At 28.1% G+C, this 12595-nt stretch overlaps 1 protein-coding gene across 1 annotated transcript in view; it reads right to left on the bottom strand.

Annotated features, from left to right (window-relative positions):
- LOC114125265 (myb-like protein P) overlaps nt 1-10114 on the bottom strand; it is a 151128-nt gene extending 141014 nt beyond the window's left edge. The window contains exon 1 of the mRNA XM_050205478.1: nt 8383-10114. Within this exon, the coding sequence (XP_050061435.1) occupies nt 8383-9190 (808 nt within the window). The 5' untranslated portion in view covers nt 9191-10114. The remainder of the gene's footprint in view (nt 1-8382) is intronic.
- Nucleotides 10115-12595: the final 2481 nt, after the last annotated feature.

Here is a 12595-nt window from a genome sequence, read left to right as displayed (position 1 = left end):
AATAAAATTTTATTAGTTTGATAATAACATTTTATTTTATTTGTTCAACTGTTATAATATAAAGAATGAAATGTAATACATAATATAGGTACACATAACTAGGGCTCGGAAGTTGTAGAAGCTAAAAAAGGCAAAATCCGCATGATAGTTATGTGACATAACTATAAATTATTATAGTTAATGTTAAACGACGTTTTTTTATATTTTAAAAACTATAAAAAAATATTATTGAATAATCTAAAAGCGGTTAAAATACCTCAAAAAAGTTTATTCTTGTTTATGTATAAGTCATCCTGATCCTGACATACTGGTAAAGTTTTTAATAAAAGTAGAAAATATGAAGTTTAACCTATGGTATTACGGAGTGGATATATATTTAATAAACAAATATATTTTTCTATATTCAACTTCAAAATATCAATATTATTCACAATTAATTTAATTTTTAGTTAAAATTAAAATCTATAGGTTTCACTTTGGACAATTTTTTGTTTTTCTCGAAGTATTTTAATATAATAATCAGGTACTTAATCTTTATTTACATAACTTAATATGTGACATAAGATAGTATAAAATAAATCAACTGTTGTAACCATTAATATAGGAATTTTAAGGGCTTATAAATTAATCATAAACTATACCATTGTTTTTAAAAAATATACCTAAATGTATTCATTATTTACTGATCAATAGCGCATAATTACTATTATAACGCCACACACATATAAGTGGGTAAGGGTTATTGTTGAAATTAATTTAGGTTCTATATAATTTACCAATAAATAACTAAATAAAATGTGTTTTCTAGTTATTTAATAACGATACGCATTTGAACTAACTTTAAGATAAAATTAAGTCTAAACCAAGCTTTAAAAGATTTCTTCATTTTTTTATTTTTTATTTTTTTGAGATAATTACATTTTTTTATATAAATTCTATATTCAAATACACCTGATCATTTATTAATTTGCATAGTTATATTTTTTATTCAATACAATCTTAGAAATTTTTCAATAATTGTCGATAATTTAACCTTACGCTTATAGAAACTATAATACAGGAATAAAATAATAATAATATTTATTTTGAGTATAGTCAACTTTTGAAACTTTTGCTTCTATTCAATGAAAAAAAAATATTGAAAGAACAAGATGATTGATTTTTATTATTAATAATAAAACATCATTAAAAAATCAATGAGCGTAGTAGGTACATTGAAAATATAATGAATATTAGTATATAATTATCAAAAGTCGTGTATTTTCAAAATGGACGTTATAAAATTCCTTTGATTTAATATCTGTAAAATGTTGTCATAATATTTTCAACTATTGCTATCGCTAATATACCTACATGTATAATGTATTACAATTATTATACTTATGCTGCAAATTATTTATATTTTCTATTTAAATACGTCTCATTGAAGTTTACTTCAGTTATATTCTTATTATTATAATTATTATTTTTTTTTTATTGTTTTTATGATATATACCTACGATGTGTTTGTTTATATAACATAAATAAGTATAATATAACTGTAGATTAGATTTTGCATATAGGCATATGCAAATGTGTCACTAAAAATAAGTTTTTTTTTTAGTGGTAACAAAATTATTACTTATAAATTATTACTTATAAAAATATTTCAAAATAAGCCTTTCATTAAAGTACGTATATAGGTAACACGCATACGCATTACGCAGTTTACTTTTTTTTCTAGTGTTTAAACTTTAAGATACTTAAGTTTTGAATCGAAAAAAAAGGTTGAAAATTACATGTTAAATAATTTCTTGTACTAATAAAAATGTGCATACATTATATGGAAAATAGTTGAGTTGAAACATTTAATCACTTTTTATATAGCAGAATAAAATGTGCCCAACTATAAACACATCATTAATAATGCATGTATATATATATATATATATATATGTACAGTTAACGTTCAAAATCAAAATATGTATTTTCAGACATCAATGATCAGCATATATAGTCTACCCTCTTTATAGTAAATTTATACATTTTATAATGATTATTAACAATGACACAAAATTGTTTATTTACAAGTGAGTGATGTAAGATTTAAAACGATTTACCCATAAGTGTGTGGGTATACACTCAACGTTGACAAAAATCATTGATGCGGTATAGTTAACCATCATTGTTTTAAGCAAGTACCTTATTGACATGCTTCTTACTCTTGAAAAAAACATAAAATACTTACAACATTTCAAATATTTTACAGAAAACAGTTTTTTTCACACGAAATTCAACTGTCCTATTTTCTAATCTCGATTATTTAAAACATATTTTAAAAATGAAATTTTGTTAAACTCAAGAAAAAGATTTATACTAGCGTTTGATAGAAATAGTTTTATAAAATAAAAAAATATCAACAATATTTATACTAAAGATTCTAACGCTTACAAATAAATACATATTTTATTAGGTCCATATTAACTAAAATCATACTCAATTAATCTTTAGAGTTTTTTAATTTAAAAATGTATATATTAAATCTACCTACTTTGTTTATTTAAAAAGTAAAGTAAAAATCCATTTTATTTTTCTACTTTTTATTCGCCCTCGTCTTAAAAAATACTAATGAAAAAAAATAAAAAGTACTCAAATATTATTTTCTACTAAACACAAAATCGTCTAGTATTTTAAAAGGATAAAAAATATTTTATACTTAATTCATAAGACATTTTAATGAGCTTAATTCAATATTAGTTTTATGAATTTACAACTAAAATTGTTCTTTGATGATATAACATTTAAAAGTTTGTAGTTTTAAAAACTAAGTCACGCCATTATAATTTTATGTAAAGAATCCAACTCAACTATTTATTTTCAACGTCTGTATTCCATCAAACTATAGAACATTAGATCCTTAATAAATCTCAAAATTTGGAACCTACAGTAGCCAAGTACCTTAGAAAACTAATTTACTGTAGTAAAATGTATAAGGAGCTATTATTAATCAACATTAATTGAATAGAAAAACGAATAGTTATGTGAAAATCTAGAATTATATCATTATACATATTAGACAATAAAATAAATTTTTCTTCTGATTCTACATGTCCCTACTAATTAATAATAGCATCATTCTCTTTTAGGCAAATGTAACAACTAAGAACTGACACATTGATAATAACAGTTAAAAATTATTGATTGTATCATATAATATAATATAATATTTTCAATTTTGTATAGGTAATAGGTATTATTACATTATAATTATATTAAAGACTCACACACTTTCTTATCAAAGATAATGTGATAGTTGATATTTAAAATTACGTATATTTTAAAATTTTAGAAGTTATAATAAAATATAAAAATACAATATTCATTTATTTTGGCCAATTTTTAACACAAGAATTTAATATCTGTAGTTGACCATGTAATTTTGGCTCGTGGCCTATATTATTATATTATATAATATATTTTTCTCCAAGGTTTTCTTTTTAATTTTTTTTTTTTTATTATTTTATTAAGATTATTCTGCAGTGTTGTTTAAGTAACGCAAACTATTTTAGATTAGTTTAAAATTGTTAACAAACTCGATCAAAATGTACCTTTTCTAACCAATTATATGAATAACACAAAATCACAAGTCTTAAGCAATCAAATTTATTAATATTTACAATCGTATATTCGTATATGGGTTATACAGCTAATGCATTCTATCATAGACCGCAGACAACAAGTGAGTTTATTGTGGTTAATAACCATATTATATTATACATATTGTACAGTTCAATACTATGCTATAGTAATATTTGCACAAGTTTCCGTTTATTTTTTCATTAGTTATTTATATTAAACTATCATTTAAAATGGTACTAAAATATATTACCCTTCAGTCATAAAATATTATTAAGATGTAATTTAGTAACTTTAATAAAGTTGTGCTATTTGATTGATTTACCAGTATATGCCATTATAAGTAAGTACCATTGTTTTTAAATACACTGACCTGGTTTACAATTATTCCAACTAAGATGTAAAAAACAACAGTATTTTTCAATACTTCAACAATTAAATAAAAAATGACACGCCACGTGAATAAATATGTTAATACCTAAAAAAATAATTAAAATAGCACAATTTTATCAAAAACAAAAAAAATATTTAAAATCATCATTAAAAGAAAAACTATTTATAAAGAATAAAAATCTTATTATTATTTTTTTTAAAGTTGATAAATTCAATTAAATTATCTTTAATCTTATTGAAATAATAACTTTTTGATTTATATATAATTTATGTTAAATATAACCCCACAAGTATTATGATTTATTATTAATTATTTACAGCAGATGTATAAGTATACTAGGTAAAGAATTTCAGCATATTTTTCCTTGTTAATTACATTTTTTTTTTTTTTGGAAAATAATTTTTTAATCGAAAACCGGGCACTTAGACATCTCTAAACCAATTATTAAAATCCACAATATATTTTTGTTCATGGGCACTAATTATATACAAAAATATAAATGTGTATTTTTAATTCTTGAATTAATATCAGCTAATTATTATGTTTGTTAAAATATTATAAACATCGAATTACTTACTATACTAAACATAATGTGATTGACTTAACCTAAACCATGCCCTTCTCCTTTGTGATCTATTTATTTATTTGCAAAACCAAATAGTTTTATTTTTTATTTATGTTATACACATAGAAAAGTATTCTTAAGTTTATATTAATTTTTAAAGCTTATTCGAAGCTCTAAATTATAATTTGAAAAAAAAACAGAGACATGAAAACCATGGCACGATATTTGTTATAGGATAGTGAATTATCACGCCATTCGCTTCATGGAAGTGCCTACTATTACAAATCTTAAAGCTATTTTAGCTTTTATATAAAAAAAATATCATGGTAGAAAAATATTCTAAGCACATGTATGCAGGTGAAATGCGGTTGTGGCATCTTCTTAAGATGTTTTAAATAGTTATAATAATATAATTAAATTAACCTAATATTTAAACTGTCAAGTCTAAACAAACCAAACTACTAATTCTATAAATAATTTCTAAAAATATTGTTAATGTGAGAAAATTATAAAAATTCACCATAGTTTAAACTTTAAATGTTCGCAAAAAACATTGTTAGTCAAGATTTTAATGATATTTCAGTGTTATAGCTAGAACGCAATAAAGAAGTTAACCTTAACCTTATTTAAAATTTGGAAGTATTTATAAAACCATAATTATGAAACGTTTCATCAATCAAAATAAGAATAAAACCTAGTATGAAAATTATAGTAATAATGTATAAAATTTGTACATACAGCCATAGTTCAAACTCTTACAATATGTAATCGAATAATATTTAAGTTACAATCATCTATCATAAATACTTGTATTACGTGTACTGCAGAATTCATAATAAAGCATAAGTGTTATTATAAAAATCTCTGTTAAAATATTTATCAAAAGTTGTTATTTTATTATCTACACATGTTCCTATAGGAACATTTTTATTTTCTGAATTATACATTATTTTTCAAAATGGATTTCGTTAAAAAAGAAAAAATCTAGTATAAGTGAAAATCTAAAATGATACTTCTTAAGTACTTACATTTTTTAGTCTTATTATGAATCTTTATCTTCATGTAAGATATAATTGTTGAATTATTATTTTAAACAAAATAATAAAATGGACCTACGTAGTGTTAGATATAATAAGTACATAAGCTGAAGAGAAAAATGCTTTATCAATCTTTAACTAAAAATTCTGTAAAATATTATTAATAAATAAATAAAGAAAAGAACTTTTTCTAACAAAAGACTAGTTAATTATTTAAAAAGATGTCGTTTTCTATTTACTTCCGTGCCTTAAATTTGATGTTTAGCCAATTAGTTGTTCATCTTAACTATTTCATTGCACTCAAGATTATAATAATTATTTTACATATTAGCACATGCCTTGTAATAAACTCAATTAATAAGCCACGCGTAATGTAATTTTAACAAAAATAGATTAAGCTATTATAGTGGACTTTCAGACTAGTGCAAAGCAAACCGTGACGTAGTATTATCAGACTATTTTATGTGATTGTAAAATAAACGTTGCACCATTTTTTTTTTTTTTTTGCAAGACACTTTTATACTTTTATAATAAATTCTGACCATGGAACTGAATCACTGCAACATTCTGTATACGACCATGTGCAAGTATAAATAGATAAAGCATATATATATACTTCTCTCTCTGTTACTTTCATAGTCTTATTATTTTCTCTTCTACTTCCAACTTATAAAAACCTCAAATTATCACATACAATTTGACAACAGTTTACATTAAAAGTTGATAAGTTAATCATTCACTTATTTTTGAACAGCGATTCGCGCAGAATTATATTTACTAACAACCAGAATTAAAACTAAAAAATAACAACTGTAAATTGAATATTTTTACGAAATATTATAAAATAATATTTATGAATATTTAATAATCATTTCATCTTATATAAGTATAATATAATACGAATCAAATTTCATTAAACAATTGTATTATTATGCAAAGCGTTTAAAAAAACAAATTGGAATAAGAATAATTAATTTTGCTGTTGTCGTTTGTTTTTATATTTGAACAACAATTGTATTCTATTGTGCATACAAAAACTACATTCTTTAGATACTCAAATTTTGTATTCTAATAGTTTCACAGACACTTTATCAAATTAGATAATATTCACTTAAATTTAAACTATTATATGGCATAGAATAAAAAATGGTTAGTTCAAAAATCAAAATTCACAACTCAAAAATAATTGTAAAATAAAAATAAAAACAAGAATGTTGATGGTACCTACTTTGTTGTACAATAACTTGGAGTAGAATGTACCTCATATTTGAATAAGGCATTATAGTGGGTGTGTGAAGTTATAATTCAATGATAAATCATTGTTTACATAAAACGATTATGAGCAGAGATAGTCTATCAACATACATTACTAAGTATAATATTAATTATAATATTTATATTTATATTACTATTGTAGTAATTTAATTTACTATAAATTATAGCGTAGGCTGAATTGATAATTTTTGCGAAAATTTTGCATTTATATTATTAATTTTCAAGATATTACCGTGTATATATTATAATAATATATATATTAATATAGTTAAGAATTTCAAATCCTAACGATTATTAATTTTTGAATTACAATAAAATATAACTAAAATCGTAATGCTTTGTTTAAATACCTATTTTTATTCAAATTTTAACTTAATAAACCTAAACTACTTAAATTTAATTAAATTAAAATATGTTTATTGTGTCAAAAACCTATGCAGTTTACATTTAACGGAGTTTAAAAAGGTGTAAATCTATTAGAATTTAATATTTCACGGTTAACACTGTGGAGGATCAGCTAACACATTTTTAAAAATAAGATATGCTAAACTTGATTTTTCAAGTCTTGTCTGTAAACATTTAATATTTTACACATTTTTAACTACATTTTAAATTTTTCAACACAATATTTTTTTTTGATATTCATATCAAAGTTTGATTTTTATAAATACTTAAAAAATAAAACCACGCCCATGTATTTTTAATGTTTTTAAATTGTTAAAATAACTACATTTGTGTGATATTTATTAGTATTCAAACTTTTTCACCAATTCTAAAAAATGTATCATCACTTAAAAAATCTAAAAGAATTCAAAGGTCTATAAATCGCTAACAAATAGTTAAAATATTTTAAAAACTGTATTGAGTATAGAAAATGATAATTTTTAACAGTTTCAAATGTTTCAAGATTCCACGGTCAACAATTTTTGAGTTACCTATATCAAAAAACTAAAATCAAGCATCAATATCCGAATTCTTTAATTTATAAACTTTAGACGCAGGATCGTATTCCATTTTTAGTTATTATTTTAAAGCTAATAAATTTTTTCGTATACAATATTAACACCTTATAAGAAACCCTTGTAGGAGGTAAAGCTTATGAACTGTCCTCGACTTTGTACTCTCGGGTACATTTATTTTATAATTATCAGTTAAGCTTCACAGTCCATTCCTTCTGAAATCGAACTGTTATTAAAAAAATATTGGAGATTAAATGCAAAGTACAGCATAAGTTAGTTCACCATCTATTATTACAAAAAAAAAAAGTCACAAATGTCAAGATATTCGACTTAGGGCGAAAAAACCTGCAGAACTTCATAATTCTAAATCCGTATACACAGACACGTCTTACGCGACAGAATCGAACATTACGGTTTATGAATCGCGTAGGTAACGTAATTTTCGTAATGACCGCGATAAAGCGCATCACGTGCCGCTCGGGCCCACAATAATAATATTTCGCTTGTAGGTATATAATACGCATAACTGTTGCTTACCTGCGTCGATGTCTTTTTTGTCTACGTCGTCCATCAGATGGCTACCGCGATCGTCTACGCTATCGTCCTTTTCCACGATCATGCAGTCGCCGTGGATGCCGTCGCGGCCGTTAACGATGTCAATGGACGAACTGTCGTGGTCGTCGAAATCGGACGTCCGGGGCGACATCGTACCCTTGGGCGTGGACGACCTGGCGACCTGCGAAGACTCGCTCATGTTCCGTCTGTTGCACGACTGGGGCGTGGTGGCTTCCGGCTGATACGGTATGGGTCGCTCGTCCAGGAAGTTGGACGGGTTCAGCTGGAGTTCCTGTTCGCGCTGCTCGTCCTCCTGCCGGGCCCGTCGCTTGGCCGTCTGCTCGGCGCAGTTCTTGCGCGTCGCCGCCGTCTTCATGCACTTGGGGCACGGGCAGTCCCGGTACTTGCAGTACCGCTTGTGCTTCTTCCACACCTTGCGCAGCCCGTGGTTCTTGCAGTTTGTGCACAGTCGCTGCTTTTCCTTGACCGACTGCTGCGCCGCCTGCACCACCGCCGCCGCCGTGGAAGTCACGACCTGAACGTGCTGCTGCTGTTGCTGTTGTTGCTGTTGCTGCTGCTGTTGCTGCTGCTGCTGCTGCTGCTGCTGATGGTGGTGGTGATGATGATGTCTGCTGGCCGGCATTTCGGGATACGGGTCGGAAACGCGTTGACGCGACGGCGGTACTATCGCGTGGAGGATTCTGTCGGTTTCGCGGGTACTTCCGTCAGCTTCGGCGCGGTCGGTCGCGACGCGGGCGCGCTTCCGGCCGGACGTAGTCGTTGCGTTCATGTGCGACACAGCTGCGGCGCCACAATCACCATAGCCGCGTACAGCCGCCGAAGCCGCCGCCGCCGTTCGGATATCGCCCGGACCGATGGTGGCGAAAACGCGGAACGTACTCGCGCACGCACCGCCGTCGCGATATTTCTGCACAAACGTGTTCCGCCGGCAGCGAGCCACGTGATTTCCCGCGCGACGGGTCCCCACTAGCGGCCCGGCGTACCGCGCGCGCCTCGGCCGACGACGATCAGTACGTCCGGCGCCGGCTGTACGCGAGCAACGCGGTCCGGTCCTCGGCCTGTGCTCCTTTCCGGGGGACCGCCACGTACACCGCGGCGACCGACTGCGACGATGATAATAAATACGACGCGGTCACTGGGCGGACGTCGTCGCAAAAACAAAAATAATCGCAACGTTCAAAAACGAATTATAATGTTAATATGATATTCCGCGCACCTCTCGCCTTAAAAACGCGGCGGCGCTGGTTCGACGCGTCGTCGCTGTCCGCGGTAGGTATTAATAATATTATAACGGTGCGACGGGGCGTAGTGATATGGGTAATGTCCGCGCGGTCGGTAACGGTTCAAATTCAAAAATTTTACACGCTACGTACGTAAAGATTATTTACGACGATTATACACCACTCGCATGTGTCCCGGACGTATATTATTACATAATAATAATTACGTTACAATAATACCTATTATGTATGTACGTGAAGAAAATACTGTGTACGCGCGATTTGATGATTCGATCGAGCAAAAAAAAAAAAAAAAAATTAAAATAGCTAACGAATGAAGTGACGAAAAATGTTTATAATAATAATATTATTATCATGGTTGGAAGAGAGCGCGTGTCCGCGTCGTCTCGCGAGCAGCGGCGGTGTCCGGTGAGACTAGAACGGGTAACTTAATGCAACTGCAGTGCCATGCACACGGACGGTGCAACAGGCTGGCATTGGTGTACACTAGCGCCGTAACACGTCACGGGCGGATTCTAAGCGCATAACGGCGGCGACCGTGTGTGAGTGTGAGTCCGTGTGTGAATAATATAATATATTGTGTACGATTCGCGTCGACCAATGCTGTTTTTTAAACGAATTTACATAGGTATAGTATATTATAATATCTTGTGTTGATTATAATATACGTGCGCGTTTAGATAATAATAATATTATGTTACGTATAATGTGTGTGTGTGTGAGACGACTTACGTATATATTATTGTATAGTACAGATACGTTTTATAGCGTGCAAAAATATTTAGAGTGAATTACGCGAACAGTCGTAGATACCAGCTATTATAATCGACTGTAGTAAATGTTATTGACGTGAACCGACAGTAAGACAATTTTTGTGATTTAATTATTATTATTATTTTATTTTTTTTTTATTTTTTTTGATAATTAAATAAGTATTATCCACAGATATATAAAAATACTAGATAGCCAACTTGGGTATTATTATTGTCGCCAGTAAAATGGCCGCCATCCTTATCTAAGAGGTGAATGTTTATGTTTCTTAGTATTGATAAGAACGATGTTATTATTATTATTATTTTATACTAGGTATGAACATTTAGATTTTAGAATTAAATTTATAGTGAATACTTAAAGCTATTATTATTTTGTGTAACATTTTAGAAAAGTTTTTGAGTGGAATTAAATTTTCCTATATGTCTTATACAAGGGACACATCAAATATTTTGTCTGTGTTCTTGAAGATGAAGTTTTAAAGATATATTATGTAAGTTTATAACTACCTACTTATAACATAATTTATTGTAATACAAATACCAGTACACCTAGAAAGTATAACATTTAAAAAATGATCAAGTGCTTTATTTATTTAATCAGTACAATACAACTTTAATAAAATAATATATTATATATTGAAATAAATCAATATTTTCTAACCATTTGTTAGTACGCTCTTTATTTTTTAAAGGGAAACTGAAAATATTAGAAATATTTTGTTTGTAAGTTTCATAATTGATGTCAGTTCTTATAAATATACTTACGCAAAAAAATGAATACCACTTTTTGGTATTCTTTTATTTGAACAGCAATAATAAACCATAGTAATAGGTATATATTTAAAAAATATTAATAATTACTGTACCTACCTACCTTTCCTATACATTAATCACAATTTATATTTATAAAATTAAAAAACAATATGCTTAATATGTGCATTAATAATGATGGTGTATGAGTAATGTTTGGCATGTAGGACGTAGTTTATATTGTTATAAAATAATAACACAATGCATATATTTAATTATTATTTTTATTAAGATTTATCATGTTTGATAATCGTTTGGGATTCTTAATAGTTATAAATAGCTCACAATTACCATTTTATTGTTCTATTCAAATACATACAGTAAAATATTATATTATATTAAAATATTGAATTGTTTATACAGTGTAAAATATTAATTGGTTCCAAATTTCAGTTCCAAGCAAATACATTTTTTACAATAAAAGTTTCTGAGCTTATAATATTCAGACAAGAAATTTTCTGAAGTTTTTCGTTCCTACAAAATTTAAAATACTATATCCCTCCAAAATAGTGTCTTATCATTTATCATATCAGTTTAATTTGTAAACAGTCACCTCTTAGATAACGATTATCGGCCATTTTGTTGGAGACATAATTTTGTATGTATAACGTATGGCAGTCGGCTATCTAGTATTTTTATATATCTGTGGTATTATCATATTCATTACAATAATATTTCAATCGACGTGTCTAAAATATTAAATCTTGTAATTTTCATGTTTTTTATTATTTAACGAAAAACCATACTTATTCTCGGAACGACTTATCACACACTATACGTCGACGACATTACGGTTTAATACTTTAATACAACCTTATATTTAATAACTTCATATTTTCAACATAATTTTACAACGAATTTTTAATTAAATTACAGTCGTACGCAGTATATACCTACGAACCGTATAGCTGTTATTAGAATCATGTTATTAACTTATTTTCATACAACACCTAAATATTAAAGATAATTAAGATATTTCTATTTTATATAATATATACCTATATATTATTTTATATACTATTACAGCGGTTCCGACTTTTTTAGTTATGTGGAACGTAAATTTTGTAAAAAATAACTTTGAGGCGCACTAACTTAATGTACAAGCAAAAATATAAACACACAAATATAAATAGACACCTCGCTATACATGTGATGAATATAAATACACATAATTTATACCTAAAATGTACACAAATGTTAGTGATCGGGGAAACACGCTGTTTTATTGTAAGTTTATAGTGTTCGACTCAAAAATAATTAGTGGTTGAAGTTAAAATGAACAGTGATCTTTGACGTTATCTCACACAATTATTAATATCAGGATAGTTTTATGGTTTTATCCTCAAATTA

Source organism: Aphis gossypii, chromosome X, assembly GCF_020184175.1.
Source record: "Aphis gossypii isolate Hap1 chromosome X, ASM2018417v2, whole genome shotgun sequence".
In the NCBI taxonomy this organism is placed as follows: Eukaryota; Metazoa; Arthropoda; class Insecta; order Hemiptera; family Aphididae; genus Aphis; species Aphis gossypii.
The sequence above is the reverse complement of the archived record's forward strand: the minus strand, read 5'-3'. Positions and strand labels throughout refer to the sequence as shown.